A 19,716-nucleotide genomic window follows, 5' to 3' on the forward strand; every position below is an offset into this window, starting at 1 on the left:
ACTTAGAGGCTGCCCAGTGGATTCAGTCCACAGAGGACTGAGACAGATCAGTCAGGCTGCATGGGGAATCAGTCAAAGGAGCACTGAAGCAGCCAAAGAGCCCAGTCTGCCTGGAGACCAGTGGGTGCTACAAAGCAGTGTCCAGACCTGCAGAGCAGGGAGGACCACCAATCTCTAAGACTGTGGGACTTTGTGGAAGTCAGACGGCCAGTGTCTAGACCTGCATGCCAAGCAGGGAGGGCCACAAGAAAGACTTTGTGTGAAGGCCAGGAGGCCGTGTTTATACCTGTAAGAGACCAGACTGAGGGCCTGATTCAGCAAGGATTGCAACTGCTAATACGCACGCAATCAGCCAATTGTTACGTTCTGCATGGGCATTGCAGTGTGCGTTCTGCATGGGCATTGCAGTGTGCAAACTAGCCACTGCGATCGGGACTGCGATCGCAAAGACTACAGTGTGATTGACAGGAAGTAGAGTTTGTGGGTGGTGACAGGGGTGGTCGGCAAAACGCAGACGTCCAGTGTGTTTGAACGCCGTTGCATGGGCGTGCATAAATTTATCAACTGCTAAGCCATACGCAGCTTAAGGACTCATAGCGTGCGATGAAGTTAGCAATTCCTGAGTAAGGTCAGAGCTTGTGCAAGTGTGTATGAGGCTGCGAATGTACTTGATGTTACCGATGGTTTCGCAGTCTTGCTAAACATTACGTATGTGTGTAAGGTAAGGCGGGCGTCCCTGTGTAGTGCTGCGACAGCATAGCGATCGCAGTGGATTAGCATATCATCGCAGCCAGACTGCGTGTGTAATCACAGCCGTGATTGCAGTTGCGATCTGTACTGAATCAGGCCCTGAGACTACAAGAGACAGTGTTATATTTGCAGACTAGCTGCCCATTATATTCAGGGTTTATTATGCATCTACTCACTGTACCACTGACCTCTCTACTGAGCTAATTACCCCACATCAGTGGTCTCCAACCCCTAGCTTGCGAGCTACAAGTAGCTCTCGTAGCTGCAGGGAAGCGTGTCAGGTGATTGTCATAGGGCGACACAATACCTGATAGACACCATCTGGACATCACAGGAGTCGACTGCATTTGGGGAGAGTGACTCCTGACCAGCCCTGCCGAAAAATCACACAGCAGTCCTGCCTATATCTTTTGCTCCTCTACCAGTACCCCGCATGGTGGTATTTGTGGTTCTTGACTAGTGGTCAGGGCTGATGCTGCAGCTGGGGGGCCTGGTGAAAGGCCTCCCCTGGCTGTGGCATCAGCCCCACGCTAGAAAAAGTCTGGTGCTGGTTCTGGAAAATACAGGGGAACCCTACTATTTTTTTTTCCCCTGTATTTTCAGGACCGACTCAGAGCCCAGTGCTGGTTGCGCAGAATTTGGGGGACCCGTACGTCGTTTGTCCCCCATATTTTGCCAACCAGGACTGGTTCTGACTAGCCCTATGCTGGTTGTGCTTACATACAGGGTACCCCTACGTTGTTTGTCCCCCGTATGTTGCCCAACCAGCACTAGGTCCCTAAAAGCCTGGGGCTGGTTGCTCTTTGGGGGGGGCACAGCGTTTTTGTTTTAAAACACTTTTTTTATTTTTTCTTCACAGATGCACGGATGGTTCTCACTAAACCATCCCTGCATATGTGCTTATTTTATTACAGACAGATGCATGCATTACGGATATCCCCGTGCGTGCATCAGTCTTTTTTTTTTATTTTAACAAATTACACCGCTCGGGCGCACGGTTCATCGCATGCTGCAAAAACAGGGCACGATCAGCATACGAACATGATGGATAAGATGAACTGCACATCTGATCACACGACATGCTTTGACGGCTGTGGAAGCGCGCATCGCATCGTATTATACCTAAGAAAAAAAAAAACGATTTCCACATTTTTCATCGTACGGCGCGTCGAAAATCGGGTAATCGGCCTAAAATGGCGGAGGTGTATGGCCAGCTTAAGGTGTCTAGCCATGTAAAACAATGCTGACAATAGAGCAGTTATCACCTAAGTAAATCAGCAGCCGGTATCTGTTTCTCTGAGTAAGTTTTGAGAATATAATAAGTAAAAAACAGACACCAGCATATTGTGCATACATACAATATGAACATAGAAGCAGCAACCTCGAACCCCTCTGTGGTCTTTGGAGAGAGACAGGAGCGATCGTTTGTTAACATCTGTTATCTCACACATTTATGTATACAGGTGGGGGATCCTTTATCACGAAACCCGTTATCTAAAATCATGAAAGACAAACAAAATATTGATGCTGCTCGGTGATTATATCATCCTCACAGGCATGGATGCAAAGTGCTCCCTGCTAAAGGCACTGTGAGGACTATTCAGTTATAATGAGGAGGGGAATGCAGGCAGGTGTGTGATATTTGATATCATTTATTATATAGCGGCTAACGCCACCAATTTACTAAGCGATTAATATGTTTATTTCCTGCATATTGGTCCCTGCCCCTTTGGGACTGTACCATTGTGTGGAAGAAAATCCAGGCAGGCACAGGGAGAACATACAAACGCCACACAGATGGGCCATGACCAGGAATTTAACTCATGACATCAGTACTGTCAGGCAGTAATGCTATCTACTATGCCAACATGCTGTCCGTAACCTACTTTAAACATGGTGTCTAAATTATAAGGGAAAAAATCCGCTATTTGTAAAAACCTTGAGACCCAAGCATTCTGGATAAAAGATCTCATATGTTAGTAATTAGAGAGAAATTAGTTATTTAATTAAAAGTATTCAGGGTGTGTTATTTCACTGTTTTTTAATGTATACAACACTTCATAATTTTGAAATGGATATAATGGTGGGAATTCAGTTCTTCACAGGGATGTAGATGGGGTCTAGCCGCGGTGTTACTGTATGCGGTAACGGCGTCACGTCCGGCACTTGCGCTGGGAGATGCAGGACACAGTGACTAAGCTCCTGGATTATTTGCTGTAAATTGTATCTCCTTGCTTAAGTGCCAGGAGCGATTCAATCAATTGAAGAGCTCCGGGCATTTAATTCGGAAACTACATCCTCGCAAAGAGAATGAACCGCCCCCTCCAGATTCCCACTGTAGATACTGACTCCCGTACAATGATAGAAACATAGAATTTGACGGCAGATAAGAACCACTTGGCCCATCTAGTCTACCCCATTTTTAAACATATTGTTACCTCAACCCTTATTGATCCTTACTTCTTCTGAAGGATATCCTTATGTCTATCCCATGCATGTTTAAATTGCTCTACTGTCTTAGCCTCTACCACCTCTGATGGGAGGCTATTCCACTTGTCCTCTACCCTTTCTGTGAAGTAATTTTTCCTCAAATTTCCCCCTGAATCTACCACCCTCCAGTTTCAGAACATGTCCTCTTGTTCTAATACTTCTCTTTCTTTGAAAAATATCTCCTTCCTTTACCTTGTTAAAACCCTTTATATATTTGAAAGTTTCTTTCATGTGCCCCCTATCCCTTCTCTGCTCCAAACTATACATATTAAGATCTTTTAGTCTTTCCTTGTATGTTTTGTGGTGTAGACCTTGCACCATTTTATGATGCATAGGTAATGACCCTGTTAACCCTGTCCTCATGTTTAGGGAGAAGACCAGCTTCAACTTTTGAGCAAAAAATACAACTTTTTACGACAAGAAGCCCCTGAGATCATGCAGGAGCTCCGTGTACTACAGCTGGACTTGAAGAATCTCCCTCCACATCATAGCAAGGTGAGAGCAGGTGTGAGGGTTATAATGCTCTATCCAGGCTGCAGCTTTGTACAGCAGGTCTCGACTAACACCTTGGACGTTTGGACAGTATCGCACCTCCCAGCTGTCCCGATACCGGGCAGCTCAGGGCTGGGACTTGTTCTTGTCCTGATTTAACACGTTTAGGTGTTGGGCAGTATGACAGTATTGTATGTGTTGAACTTTCTGACATTAATCTCATTGCAAGTTGCTGTATGCAAGATCTCTCACTAGTTTTGTTCCTGATACGTTTTCATCAAACCAATTTTTTTAAAGAATTTATGCACTCCAATCACTCTTAAGTTTGTGTGTTCACAGCATTTACAGAATTACATATTTTACAGTAAGTCGTTTAAAATCAGGAATGTCCGTGCGGTTCAAAAGTTCAGCTTTTTTATGTTCTTTCACAAAACCTGTAGCACATATTTGCTTCTTGAGGTATTTCATTTTTAAACCCTTGTTCCCCCTACTTTGTAGCCACTCTAGATATAAAGGATTGTAGTTTAACTATTTCTCCACAGAACTAGAGCTATATGTAAACTTACAGGAGCACTTTAAAATACATCCATGGCCACAAGTTCTCACTACAGAAAATAACGTTTTTTTGGAGGAGATATTAGTGCTGCTTGTTCACTATTTTAAATGCATATCTCATGAAAGATGCTTCTGTGCTCATACCTTTATATCACAGAAGGTAGGAACCAGAAGCTCTGTGCATACACCGTCACATTACAGAGGGTAGGAACCAGAAGCTCTGTGCTTACACCATCACATTGCAGAGGGTAGAAACCAGAAGCTCTGTGCTTACACCATCACATTGCAGAGAGTAGGAACCAGAAGCTCTGTGCTTACACCATCACATTGCAGAGGGTAGGAACCAGAAGCTCTGTGCTTACACCATCATATTGCATAGGGTAGGAACCAGAAGCTCTGTGCTTACACTGTCACATTGCAGAGGGTAGGAACCAGAAGCTCTGTGCTTACACTGTCACATTGCAGAGGGTAGGAACCAGAAGCTCTGTGCTTACACCATCACATTGCAGAGAGTAGGAACCAGAAGCTCTGTGCTTATACCTTTATATCACAGAAGGTAGGAACCAGAAGCTCTGTGCCTACACCATCACATTGCAGAGGGTAAGAACCAGAAGCTCTGTGCTTACACCATCACATTACCGAGGGTAGGAACCAGAAGCTCTGTGCTTACACCATCACATTGCAGAGGGTAGGAACCAGTAGCTCTGTGCTTACACCATCACATTGCAGAGGGTAGGAACCAGAAGCTCTGTGCTTACACCATCACATTGCAGAGAGTAGGAACCAGAAGCTCTGTGCTTATACCTTTATATCACAGAAGGTAGGAACCAGAAGCTCTGTGCCTACACCATCACATTGCAGAGGGTAAGAACCAGAAGCTCTGTGCTTACACCATCACATTACCGAGGGTAGGAACCAGAAGCTCTGTGCTTACACCATCACATTGCAGAGGGTAGGAACCAGTAGCTCTGTGCTTACACTGTCACATTGCAGAGGGTAGGAACCAGAAGCTCTGTGCTTATACCTTTATATCATAGAAGGTAGGAAACAGAAGCTCTGTGCTTATACCATCACATTGCAGAGGGTAAAAACCAGAAGCTCTGTGCTTACACCATCACATTGCAGAGGGTAGAAACCAGAAGCTCTGTGCTTACACCATCACATTGCAGAGGGTAGGAACCAGAAGCTCTGTGCTTACACCACCACATTGCAGAGGGTAGGAACCAGTAGCTCTGTGCTTACACTGTCACATTGCAGAGGGTAGGAACCAGAAGCTCTGTGCTTACACTGTCATATTGCAGAGGGTAGGAACCAGAAGCTCTGTGCTTACACCATAACATTGCAGAGGGTAGGAACCAGAAGCTCTGTGCTTACACCATCACATTGCGGAGGGTAGGAACCAGTAGCTCTGTGCTTACACTGTCACATTGCAGAGGGTAGGAACCAGAAGCTCTGTGCTTATACCTTTATATCATAGAAGGTAGGAAACAGAAGCTCTGTGCTTATACCATCACATTGCAGAGGGTAGAAACCAGAAGCTCTGTGCTTACACCATCACATTGCAGAGGGTAGAAACCAGAAGCTCTGTTCTTATACCTGTATATCACAGAAGGTAGGAACCGGAAGCTCTGTGCCTACACCATCACATTGCAGAGGGTAGGAACCAGAAGCTCTGTGCTTACACTATCACATTGCAGAGGGTAGGAACCAGAAGCTCTGTGCTTACACCATCACATTGCAGAGGGTAGGAAGAAAAACAGAAGCTCTGTGCTTACACCATCACATTGCAGAGGGTAAGGACCAGAAGCTCTGTGCTTACATTGTCACACTGCAGAGGGTAGGAACCAGAAGCTCTGTGCTTACACCATCACATTGCAGAGGGTAGGAACTAGAAGCTCTGTGCTTACACTGTCATATTGCAAAGGGTAGGAACCAGAAGCTCTGTGCTTACACCATCACATTGCAAAGGGTAGGCACCAGAAGCTCTGTGCTTACACCATCACATTGCAGAGGGTAGGAACCAGAAGCTCTGTGCTTACACCATCACATTGCAGAGGGTAGGAACCAGAAGCTCTGTGCTTATACTGTCACAGTATTGAGCAGAGGCTGTGAATACTTACGTACATGTGATTTCTTAGGGGTTTTTTTTAATTACATTTGCAAAAATCTCAAAAAAACGTTTACACATTGTCATTATGGGGTATTGTGTGTAGAATTTTGAGGACAAAAATTTATTTATTCCATTTTGGAATAAGGCTGTAACATAACAAACTATGGAAAAGGTGAAGCGTTGTGAATACTTCCCGGATGCACTGTATGCACTGTGATATATATATATATATATATATATATATATATATATATAATCTACCCCCTGGTTGCAGCCATCTGTCAGGATGTGTACTTACTGACTGTCAGGCACAATATGGAATTCTGGTTCCAATTCCATTGTCCAATATCCAATAGTGGATATTCAACTACCTGCTTGTCATCTTAAGCTGGACACCGCCGATGTTGCAATGTGGTGGTACCAATCTTTCCCATCACTGGTGTGCACTGCAGAAAAAGGGCCCTGTAACTTCATTCACTGCAGCTGGAACCTGTTGGAAATTGTGTGTGTGCAGGTTTTGTTATTGCAGAGTTATGTTGGCACACACCAGCAGATGACTCAAACTATGAACAGCCCAGTTACTTAACTAGTGGTTTATTGATGGATATCAGGTACAGCTGTACTCACTGTTAAATGTACACTGGTAATGGTGTGGTAAAGGTAGCGGTGCAGGATGCTTGAACAACTTTATAGCATATACTTAACTGGGTCTCCCATATAGGAACTAAGTAGGAGACTGCTGTCTCCCACCATGTCACTCTTCACAGTAAAAAGAATAGACAAGATGACCCTTGGACATGCTTAGTAGTGATCTTAGTGGCCATCTTGGAACAGGGCATGAAGCCTCCCTGGAGTAACAGGAAGACTGGAGTCTGCACAGTAGCGCACTCATCTTTCAACATAACCCACTTTATGCCCCATGGTTCCTTGCATGTACTAGGAACCAGACATAAGAGGCTATAGTGGTGATGAGTGTCTGTTGTTTCTGTGGAACATTTGTTATTGCTGTTACCATCTTGTCTCCTCATTTGGTGACTTCTGCCTCTTTTGTAGCAACAGGTGCTGCCAAAGATCGGGACATAGGGGGAGATTTATCAAACCTAAGGAGGACAAGTGTAGAAGTTTTCCATAGCAACCAACCCGCTACTATCTATCATTTATCAAGTACATTCTATAAAATGATTGTTAAAAGTTGATTGGTTGATATGGGAAACTTTTCCACCTGTCCTCTTTAGAAGGTTTGATACATCTCCCCCCAAGTTTCCGTGCTCTGTTACCAACAGCGAGTATGACAGAATAGCCCTGAGCTACACACAGCTGCTCCACAAGCGTCCCAGTGCAACATGAAAGCAACAGTCTTCACTAGCACCAAAGCAGGAAGCAGGTCCATCTAAGATAAATAGTGTAAGTTACATGGTTGACCGCAGATGACTATTTTAAGATTTCTACAATGACTAGATAATCTCTCATATTTCCAATTTACGCTGTCTCCTCACTCCAATCATACTGTACCACTGGTAGTTGCCCGGAAATGCCAGTAGCTGCTTTATTACTGGTGGCTGAAAATGCTGCTGCCTTGCAGTTGCCACACGCAGTAGCCCCACCACCAGCTGTCAATGCTGTCCCACTCACTTATGTATCTGTTGTTCCCTACAACTCATAGGGCGGGATGTACTAAAGGGAAAATCCACCACGGCGCACGCGTCATACGACGCATGCACAGAAGGCCTTCCGGGTCTTAAACCCAGAAGTCCAGTCATCGCAAAGGACCGCTCTTTTCAGAAGAACTGTTCTTTGCGATTTTAATATCATTTCTAGGTATTACTGCTGGTATGTTACCCTGTGCGTGGCAGGATATATCGCATCCAAACTGCAATGCATAGTGTATCCTGCCCATAGAGTGTAAGCTCATATGGGCAGGGCCATCTTTGCCTTATGTTTCACGTCAATCTTTGTAATTTATTTGTGTCATGATCCCTTGAATGTACTGCACTGTGTAATATGTATGTTCGCTATCTAACTACTGAACGGGATCAGTATGATCTACTGCCAGACGCAGAGGTGAAGATCCCGACTGCGCTAAAGGTAAGTATAAACTAATCTAACCTAATCCTAACCCTCCCTTAGGGGTGCCTAACCCTAACCTCCCACCCAAGTGCCTAAACCTAACCCCCCCTTCCCCACTGCCGAAACCTAAGTCTCCCAGGGGGGAATGCCTAACACCGTAACCTCCCCCTGGGGATGTCTAACCCTAACCCGCCCTTCCCCTAGCCTAACCCTCCCGGGGGGGGCTGCCTAACCCGAAGTCCTCCCCGGGAGCCCCTAACCTAACCCTCCTCCCCATCCCCCCCCGCGCGGCTGTCCGCGCCCGTCTTACCTTTGATCGGGATGCCGAGCTCCCTGCTTAGGTAAAATGACAGGCGTCGGGATTTTGATGTCTGTCATTAGACCTTTGCCGGGATTAGCCAGTCGGCATCCCGACTGCACACCCTACTGAGCTGTTCCGCAACCAGCATTTAATATTTTATTTCTCAATATTGTATTTTTTGGCTTCCCAAATTTTCTTATCTATCAAAGTGACTCCTTTTCCAGGACCTCGCTGTCTTTGGAGGACTAGTTGGTAGGGAATTCCACTGCCTGCAGAAGGAAAAAATAATTTTCTTATAAACACACCCAACGACGGGCGTGCCCACGTCCATTATTGCATGAACAATCTGCTGCGGAAAACGCCTCCTGCCGTCACGATTGCCATTCCCCCAATGTTGGGAGGTATGCTGTTCACAGTGTGATCATTTTCTTGTTCTACTTTTCCCACTTCTTACCCATTTCAGTAACCTAAGCACAATTAGCTAAATGATGTCTCCCATACTTTTTTACTTCAGTGAATTAAGTCAGCCCACATTACTGCAGTTGGAAGATATGTGAGAAAAGCAGAAGTAGACAATCACACTGTGGAAGAGTCCGGTTGGCAGATTTGAAGCTGAGAAAATAATTGTTATAGATGTAAATGTCACATTGTTTTTATTTTTTTTTGGTGGGGTGGGGATTGGCGTCAATAGAGGGAGCTAGAGAGAAGTCTATTGCCTTGTACAGTGTTCTTCAATACGGGTGTGGTTTTATACGCTTAGTATAGAACATAATTGCTTTATCTATTAGTTAGTGCCATATTTAAAACCAGTAGAATAACTTTTTAATATCTATCAACTAATTGTAAATATTTTCATTTACATCACAAGTGAGCTCTCTTAAGGCCTTAGAATGTTTAAGTGCCCTGTAATAGAATATTTGATGGTTAGCTTTAACTTTCCAGTTGCCAGAGCAGTTTGTCAATTTTATATGTTTTCATCCTCGTGCATAGTATTCCTTTATTACGATCGTTACTTAGTCATTGGACAGCAATGTTTTGTGGGATAAGTTCAAAAACTGTTTCGTATAAACTCTACCACAAATCATTTGCATACGCTGGGCCACAGGGGAACATCCGAAGTGTTGAGCTATATCTTCTTTTCTTGCACTCTGCGCCTCAATTTGCGCAGATGCGCAAGGAGCAAGAAAATAAGACATTGCCCAGCACTTTTTGTTCCCGTGTGGCCAAGCGTATGCAAATGATTTGTGGTTAGTTTATATAAAACAGTTTTTTTGAGTTACATGAGTTCAGGTCTTTTAACCCCTCCATCACTGAGGCTTTTCATCCCCCAATGTGCTGAGCCTATTTTGACACTTTTTTTTTTTGGCCTGTCACATAACAACATTGTGGTTCTTGCCTTAGCCCACTTTTCCAAATCTCTTAATTCAGTGTGAGAGCATAGTTGCCGACTTTCTGGCTTCCCCTGGTCGACAGTGCAGGGGAGGATGGCGCGGCCAAGTGGTTGGCGGGTGGAGGCGGGTCTTGATGACATTATTGCATAGTGTTACAATGACATCATAACTGCCACATATCCTCCCATACCCCCGCTGACAAGTTTGGTTTTGTTTCAGTACATTAAAATTACTTAATTCAGTATGAGAAAATACTAGCCAACTTTTTATCCAAGTGTGGAGGCGTGGCTCTAGGCTTAGGTCACCGTAGCCCCGCCCCTGCTATACATTGCCATGATTACAGGCATTGTGAAGCGTGGGGGGAGGGGGGTCATGATGGTGCCAATCGGACTGGACATCCTCCAGGAAATATGCCCACTCTTCCAGATGTCTGGAAGAGAAACCCGAGATTGGGGAGTCTCCTGAACATTTCGGGAGAGTAGTCAAGTACAGGTGAGAGCTTTATAAAAATGTATACACCTGGAGAGTGTGATATCAATATCACCATGAGCATTTCTTCCCAATCACAACCTTTATTTGAGATATATTGTGATAATTTGGTGCTGTCATTGCAGTCGGGTTTTTTAATTACTAGTAGATGGGTTATTGTTATAGTATGTGTGGATTGATTTGCATTGCATGCAATATCTACTATACTGTTGCCTTATTCCTCCTGAGGAGCCTTATTACCTCCCGTTCCTTCTTTCTCCTTCCCCACTCCTTGTGCAGACAGGTTTTCGACATTTTTGTGAAGTAAGATCACCGAGATCTCCTACATGTTGGAAAAATGCCAAATGTTTTAATATAGTTCTTGTTATTATAAAAAAAAAAAGGCCAAAACATGCAAGCATGTCGCCCATCTGATAGAAGGACCGAAAAAGTGGCGAGTATAAATCTGTTTGCAGCATGATTGCGCAGCAAGTACGTACGGGAAAGTATTTATGCTAGCTTTATTGATTAACCTTTTGTGTGCTAGGATGGACATGATCGGAAGACTGTTTATGAGAACAGTTATCATTGCGTTTAAATGCGCGCTCTATAGTGAAATAGTGTCTGACAACACTTTGCTTTATCAATTCAGATCGCCCGTACAAAGCTGCGGGGACCCGGGGGTGATTGACAGCTCAATTGGGCGGGCAATTTAAATGCCCGCCCAGTTGAGCTGTCAAACCCGGCACATCGGACAGACGATTGGTAAGTATGTATACACTTAACCAATCGTCAGATAGGTCGGCGGGGCCGACACGTCGACCTAGTGTGTACCTAGCTTTAGGGGCCTATTTATCATGAAATATTCGTGGCACCTGTTTTCGTGGGATATCAGTAAATATGAAGTATCTCCCTGATGTACTATGGATGGATCTCAGCAGATATCTCCGATATCTGATGCGGTCCCTCCATTTCGGACAGCAGCGGCAAACCCCATAGTTTTCTATGGCGGATGCGAAGCTGTCAGATTTACCAAGCTCCGGAGTTTGACCTCCGCAGCTAAAGCCAACATTTCACCAAATTTACTGAGAGACGGGCCATGGTCACCGCACGTGTGTGGTCACCTGGATGCGCAGGAGTCTCGGCACAGGAGCGAGAACACAGCTGATGCGGTCACTTCTCTCCGAGCACATCGTCTGAGACCACAGCGGCAGCCGTGGCGATAAAGAAACAATTTGTTTATGGTCACTAGGGAGGAGTTTAAAAGTCTGCCAAACCTTTTTGTCTGTTCTGCTTAAGTCATCCATTGTGCTTTAGCTCTGATCATTTTTTTTCTTAAAACTGTGTGTATGAGCTGTATCTCCCGAGTATTTATGGCATTAGTATAAAGGGAAGCACTTGCCCCCTAATTTATACTTTCACACAGGAGTTTTACTTGTAATATTTTGTACACTGCATGTCAATACCAGCAAAGCAACCTACAAATACGCCGCTTTGTAAACCGTGTACAGATACAAATGTAGGAGAAGAGAAAAGATAGCTGACGTACTGGATAGTTCTTGCTCTCGCCTGGCTCTGTTTAATGACAGCACTGTATGTTTCTACTATAACAACCGATCTGTAGGAGATAGGGTAGGAGTCTCTTCCAGGATAGCTGGTTGGCTGAGCCACAGAAAGCCTGGAGGAACGGACAGAGTACTAGTGCTGACACGGTCATAGAGACTTCCTGCTTTCTTTTGTGCATTACTCCTTGGGGAACAGGTGACCAAACAGTCACAGACACCCCTTCAGGACCTTCAGTGCTTTGTACATCTATAGCCCCAACATATAGATGAAAATAGGTAGAACATTTTCAAACAGGGAGGAAGCGAGGGCCATTCTGGAATACAATGATACCCTCATGAGCCGTTCTAACGTTGTGCTAAGCGTCAAATGCATGCAGCACCTCTTCCCTTCTGCAAATCATTCCAGATGTTACAGATATGTGGTCATGGGCAGTTATTACAGCAGCGAATGCTTCGGTGACTCACGCTGGATGAATCCCTGCATCTCCATGCGATACATCACCCACAGATTGATTGTGATCTCAGATCATTGGTGACTATCGAGGCTGTTTGTTCTCTCATGCATTCAGCTGTAGCAAGAATTTTTTGTGTGTGTTGTTTGTAAAAAATGTATGACAACCTTTTTTCACAGTTCTGCTTCTAAGGTCTAGGTTGGTTCGGTACTTTACTGCTCCGCTTACATCCCACAAAGTAACATCCAGTGTGCACGGCCTGCAGCAAATCCGTCTACTACAGTTGCAGCTGAAAACCCATCAGAATAGTATGTTTGTTTAGTTAGAAGTCTCTTTTTACGATATTTTTCTGGTTACCTGTGCTGTCACAGGGCTTTGCACTCCACGGCAAAATGGTTGCCTTATTTATACATTTAAGTGGTGTTATTTATCTTTTTGTTGAGCTTGTGGGTGGTGTGGAAGCCTGGCACTGCTTCAGTACCCAGTTGTAACATTTCCTGTCTTCTCCCTGGCCTTTTTGTCCATATTTGGTTAGTGGAATGTGGTATGTCAGGGGATGGAGTCAGATACTAATTATTCTGTAGCAGAGAATCAGCCTGGGAAAACCAACCAGAACAGAGATACTCAAAATAGGTTTTCTCTGGCTGAAAACAATAAAACTGTCTTAAAAATTAGATTTAATAGCGTATTACCTCATTACCAAAAGTGCACTCCCCGATCTCTGTGGGCAATGGATGTAATGCTTAGCATTCCTGCTCCTGGGGTCGTGGGTTCGATTCCCACTCCGGCCCTAACTGTGTGGAGTTTGTATATTCTCCATGTGCTTGCGTGGGTTTCCTCTCACACTCCAAAAATATACTGGTAGGTTAATTGGCTCCCAACAAAAATGAACACTAGTGTGTATGTGTGTGAGCATGTGGTAGGGAATATAGAGGGAGGGAGCTGAATGCCTGCATTCTGTGGGGGGCGTGGCCGGGCTATGATGCCGTTTTGGGGGCGTGACCGCACGATCGCGTCATCGTGGCTCCGCCCCCTCTTCACAATGCCGGAAAAAAGGCATTGTGAAGCAGGGGGCGGAGCCACGATGATGCGATTCAGCGCGAATCGCGTCATCGGGCCCCCCCGCAGCGGGGGTTTTTACTAGTATTCTGGGGGGTAGGTGGCACCCGGGAGGCTTGCCTGCCTTTCTGGGGGGTCGGGAGCGGCACCCAATATTCGGGAGGCTCCCGACCAAATCGGGAGGGTTGGCAAGCCTGGTGTAAGCTCCATTGGGGCAGGGACTGATGTGAATGGCCAAATATTCTCTATAAAGCGCTGCGGAATATGTGTGCGTTATATAAATAGCTGGTAATAATAATCTTTATTTCCTCCTTTTTTTATTCTTCACGATTGCGCACACAAACACCTGTACAGAATATGATTTAAAAGGGCCTAATTTTGAGACCGGCACACTGTCGATGTCGGACGCCATTGAGCGCTTCATAAATCATAAAAATCCTGTAGTTTTAACTTGTGAGGACATTAAAATCGCGCCAGTTTGCAGCATCATCTGGGCCTAAGATGACTCCGTCTTAAACAAACACGTTTTAAGTTCTTTTTTCTGCTTTGTCTATTTAATCAAAATGAAAAAGAAAAACAAATTATAAACTTTTGAACTTTTTTTGATTTGGTTCTTTGTGGTTAGATCTACAAATAGGCAGCTATTTTATGAAATGAGATTAGGTAGATTGGTATGTAGTACTTGGCTCAGGGACGATTCACGGATGTGTAAATGATTCCAGCATGTTCTGTTCCTAAACTGGAGCTGTCCTGATTGGTTCCCAGTGTTTTGATAACATCAGTTTCAGGTAAACAGTCAGGGGCGATCACTGGGCCCACAAACTCTGTTCATTTTATTTTATTATTTTTTCCTGCTGCACATGAATGAAGCAATGATGTATTATTCTCGCTATTTATGACAAAGCAGAGAGGGGTGGGGTGCACTGACAGCTTCTCTTAACTTTTTTTTCCACTGAACCCATTCCTCATTACAAACTTTGTCGTTTTACAGTGTATTACAAATGTGTTTTGGTTTTTAAAAGGTGGTTGGTATTTTGAAAAAAGTGTTTCAAACTTGGAGCGCTGTGGGCCTGATTCCAAGATGGAGGCAATGGCGACATTTACGCAGCTTGAGCGATTGTTATCCATCGCGCATGCGTGGAAGCCGCACTGGGCACGAGCAGCAATTGATTGAGATTACGTTCACATGGAGGATTCACTTCCAAAGTGAGTGATGGGCAGTCAGCATTGGGGGGAGGTAACGGGGGTGGCTAAAAAAACGCAGACGTGTCGGACCATTTAACCACTGTTTTCTGGGCGTCCATAAATTAGCCACTGCGTCCTTGCTCGCAGTAGGAGGGTCCTCTGTGTGTGTGACGACCCGTTATGTCTGCGACAGCTTAGATTTACTCAGAGGGCTGATGGCCGCCTGATCTGCTTTCGATGTTTCCTGTTTTGTGCGTGAGCGGCGGATGTGAGACGCTGTCAGTGAGTGCCTCTTAGCACGGGACCGCGAGTGAGTCATTAGCAAATTTTCGTAATTGCGATTCGTAAGATATCGCAGCTTCGATGACATTTGCGTTCATCTCTTAATCAGGCCCTCTATTATAATAAGTCAGTCATCCCAGCAGATTTGCAGAGACAAATGTAACATATAAGCTCACTGGCTTTAAAGATACAAGTATATTAAATTTATAATAAATTTAGCCAGAGACAGTTTGAGAATGGATACACTTAATAAAAAAAAAGAGATAATTACAAAAGTGTCCCTCAAAAATTTGGACTGCTTGAGAAGAATCACCTTTAATGTGTCCTTCTGCTGCTGCCGGGTTCCTCTACACTCCCACGCCCCCTGGTTACTGTCCATGTTACAGTACACACTCCTGACACAAAGGTATGCTTCCACAGCTGCCTGGCTCAACCACACACTTCCATACAAAAGATTTCTTCTGCCACTGGCTGGATTTCCGACACAGAGAGTTCCTTCTGTCACTGGCATGTTTCACCGCACACTACAATACACAGAGGATCCCTTCTGCCACTGCCAGGTTCCACCACCCACTCCCACACAGCTTTCCTTCTGTGGCTTTCAGGTTCCACCACACAGATTTCCTTCTGTGACTGCCAAGTTCCACCACACAGCTTTCCTTCTGTGGCTTCCAGGTTCCACCACACAGCTTTCCTTCTGTGGCTTCCAGGTTCCACCACATCGCTTTCCTTCTGTGGCTTCCAGGTTCCACCACACAGATTTCTTTCTGTGACTGCCAAATTCCACCACATAGCTTTTCCTTCTGTGGCTTCCAGGTTCCACCACACAGCTTTCCTTTTGTGACTTTCAGGTACCACCACACAATTCCACACACATGTTTTCTTCCTGCCTCTCAAATACAAGGACTTCTGCAGATGTCGGGCTCCACTACAAACTCCCACACAGAAGTTCCCTTTCGTCACTTCCAGGTTCCACAATACACTGTCATCGCACATACAGTATATAGGTTTTCTCCAATGCTGCCGAGCATCACCACACTCTCCCAGACATAGATGTTTTTCCACCACTGCCAAGATCCACTACACCAGCAATGGGCAACCTCACATACTTCATGAAGCTGCTTGTGTGGCCTTCCAACCATAAAAAGGGCCTCGCATTACCCTTCATTTTATTATTGAAAAACATCCACAAAACGACCACAACACCTCCACATCACTTATCACGAAATGTCCAGAATTCAGTTTTATTGCAGGGAAATAGTTATGGGCGATCACTGAGCCCACAGATTCTGTTTCGTTTCTTTTATTTTTCTCTACTACACATAAATTTAGCAATGATGGAAGTGTTGCTAAATATGACAAAGCAGAAAGGGTGGGGTGCACAGACCGCTTTCTATAAATTACTTTTTTTCAAGGAACCCTTTCCTCTTTACAAATTTTTATGTTATTTTGCAATGTATTACAAATGTTTTTTTTTGTTTTATTTTTAGAATGTGGCTGGTATTATGGAAGAGGTGTGGTATATAGTGGGAGCATGGATCTATCTACACATCTCAGAAAACTTCCAGAAACAAATTTATAATTCCAGCTTATAGGCTTAATAATACAGTCATTTTAGCCAGAAACTCTTTGAAAAGGGATACACTTTTCTTTTCTTTTTTTTTTTTAAAGAGATAACAAGGCGATAAATGAGCCGTAGAAAATTGTCCCTCCAAAAGGTGGACTGCTTGAGAAGAATCACCTTTAATGGGCCCTTCCGCTGCTGCCAGGTTCCTCCACCGTACCACATAGAGGATTCCTATCACCTCTGCCATATTCCATCACACTCTTCCACATAGAGCCAAATTATAGGTTCCACTACACACTACCACACAAGGACTTTCTTCCACTGTCGCCAGACTACCCTTGTCCACTACACTCCCACACAGATGATTTTTTCTGCTGCTGCCATCTTTCTTCACACACTCCGACACAGAGGTTTCCTTCCATCGCTGCCAGGTTCCACCTCACACTCCCACACAGAGGTTTCTTACCAGGTTCCACCTCACACTCCCACACAGAGGTTTCTTACCAGGTTCCACCTCACACTCCCACACAGAGATTTCTACTGCTAGGTTCCACCTCACACTCCCACACACAGGTTTCTTTCCAGGTTCCACCTCACATTCCCACACAGAGGTTTCCTTCCACCACTGCCAGGTTCCACCTCACAATCCCACACAAGGACTTTCTGCTGCTGACTGGTTCTACAACACACTCCCACACTTCCTCTACTGCCACCAGACTCCCTAGTTTCACCACACATGATTTCTTCCACTACAGGCAGGTTCCACCACACACTCCTCCCACACAGAGGTTTCCTTTAACCACTGACCGGTTCCACCACACACTCACTCACAGAGGTTTTCCTCTATGTCTGTCAGGTTCCATGCTTCTCTCTATTACAGTTACTTTCTTTACCTGTTGCCTGGCCCCAACATAGACTACTTCCACATGTGCCAAATTCCACCACACACTCTATCCCACATAAAGGTTTATTTCTAATGCTGTCTAGTTTCACCACACAATCCGAAACAGAGGTTCATTTACTCTTCCTCTAACAGAATGGAAGAATGCACTTCCTTAAATACAGTAGTACTGGATGAAGTCTAGAGCAAGCACAGTCACAGATTCTTCAGTTATTTATGCACAGTGGTACAGTGGTTATCATTGCTGCCTCATAGTGCTTGGGTCAGGAGTTTGATTCAGGGAACTATCAATGTGGAGTTTGCATGTTCTATTTGTTTGAGTACATAATTTAATTCAATTTATTTATATAGATGCCATTTCCTGCACACATAACATATATGAAACATTATATTGTATGTAGTCCTTGAAAAATTAATTGGGCAGGATGCATGACGCATCGCAGGCAGGACGCGATGCATTCCGTTGGTAACACCAGTATGCATGACGATCACCGCAAAGGGCCGCTCTGTCAGTAAGAGTGGCCCTTTGCGATGGAGGGACTTCCAGGTCTATGACCCAGAAGCCCCTCCGGGGTCCTTCTGCACATGCACGGTAGGATGCACGCACTGCGGGGGATGCTGGGAGGGATCCGATTGGATCCCTCTATCAGCACTCTCCCAATAGAAGTCCATAGGCTTCTATGGGTAACACCATCAGGAAGATGGCATTAATGACCGCAACCAAACGCACTCCGGGCTTGGCGCATATAAGAAATGCGGTCAACCCCGCACTTGAGGGTTTGACCTCATTTCTTCCCTTCCTGCATCCTGCCCATTATACCTATAGGTTCCTTGTAGGGCATATATAGGATGTCACATTTTTACAGAGACCTTCACAAGCATACATTATAATAAGTTTTGCTTTGATTCTTATTTCCCAAAAGGAGTACATGTAACAGATTTTAGTGACTCCAAATATTGTCCTTTTTAGCCAATGGTATTTCAGGCTTCTAGGATCTGTGGACTGGACATTAAGCAAATCGGATGACAACCCCATCTGCGACACCAGGCATGTACAATAAAAGCTAGATGACATAAAGCAGTCCTATGAAGTTTATATCAAAATCCATTAACCCTTTTTTTTACTTATACCCAGTAACTTCATGGAAACCATGTTATCTTTAGCAATTTCAGTTTCTGAAATTGATCTGCGAATGACCATATTATTCTACTGCTAAGCCTATAGTCATGACAAGGCCAGCACAGATGGTGAAACATTTTGAAGTGGATAGATACTTTTTTCTGTCATCTCCTTAAAGTTGGTAGTGAAATTAAAACTACCATTGCCGCCAGGCACCCTGGTTCCAAGAGAAGTTGTATGTATAGAGAAGAGCAAATAGCTTAGGACTGAGCGGTTTGATAATTAGCATAAGATCCCAGATAGGACAGTGTCCTCGAAGCCTGGAAATGCAGCTTTCTATGAGAAGTGAGTGGTCAACAGTTTCTGATGTGGCAGATAAGTTGTTATGACCCATTTTAGCATGCATGACATGTGGGTGTGATTTGAGTTTATCACTGCAAATCTACTTGGTCTCTCTGAAAATGATTAAACTCCCCCAATATTATATCTCACACTCACTATTGACTATACAGTTGTGTCGTGGCTTAGTTCTGGATCCAAAGATGACATTTGCAGAAGTCTTCAGTTCCTCCTTGACATGTCTCAAAGTACACTTACAAGTTAACTTCATTAGATTTATTGACCTGAAATGTACCATTTATAAACAACCAAACTAACCTGGCACAGAATTTCTGGAAAAACACAAAGACAGTATGTTATGAAATGGAGTTTAATATGATGAAGAGAGTGACAATGCTTCATACATATATAAAAAAGATAACAAGAGACAAATAATATTATTGCAAAACAGTTCCATAAAAAAAAAAAAAAAAAAAAAGAAACCGGAAGGTCGTACATTTTCATGTGATCAAGAGGCTAAACATGGACAGATCTTCAATAGCAGAGTGACCCCAAGCAGGCCAATAATTTAAAGCACTGTGTTGTTATTATTGTGATGTCTCTAAAGAGATATCTGTGTATT

General features: G+C 44.3%; 1 protein-coding gene across 4 annotated transcripts in view; it reads left to right on the forward strand.

Moving 5' to 3' along the window:
- LOC148478386 (uncharacterized) overlaps nucleotides 1-19,716 on the forward strand; it is a 143,605-nt gene that overhangs the window by 75,256 nt on the left and 48,633 nt on the right. For 2 of the 4 annotated variants that reach the window (XM_088455460.1, XM_088455459.1), the window contains one exon: nucleotides 3,610-3,735. In XM_088455460.1, coding sequence (XP_088311586.1) covers nucleotides 3,610-3,735 — 126 coding nt within the window. Of the gene's footprint in view, nucleotides 1-3,609; nucleotides 4,012-19,716 lie in introns of those variants that run through there. The other 2 variants (XM_088455458.1, XM_088455457.1) reach the window with 1 other exon arrangement.

The sequence above is a fragment of the Taudactylus pleione genome, unplaced genomic scaffold, assembly GCF_031769625.1.
Source record: "Taudactylus pleione unplaced genomic scaffold, aTauple2 ptg000656l, whole genome shotgun sequence".
NCBI classification, from domain to species: domain Eukaryota; kingdom Metazoa; phylum Chordata; class Amphibia; order Anura; family Myobatrachidae; genus Taudactylus; species Taudactylus pleione.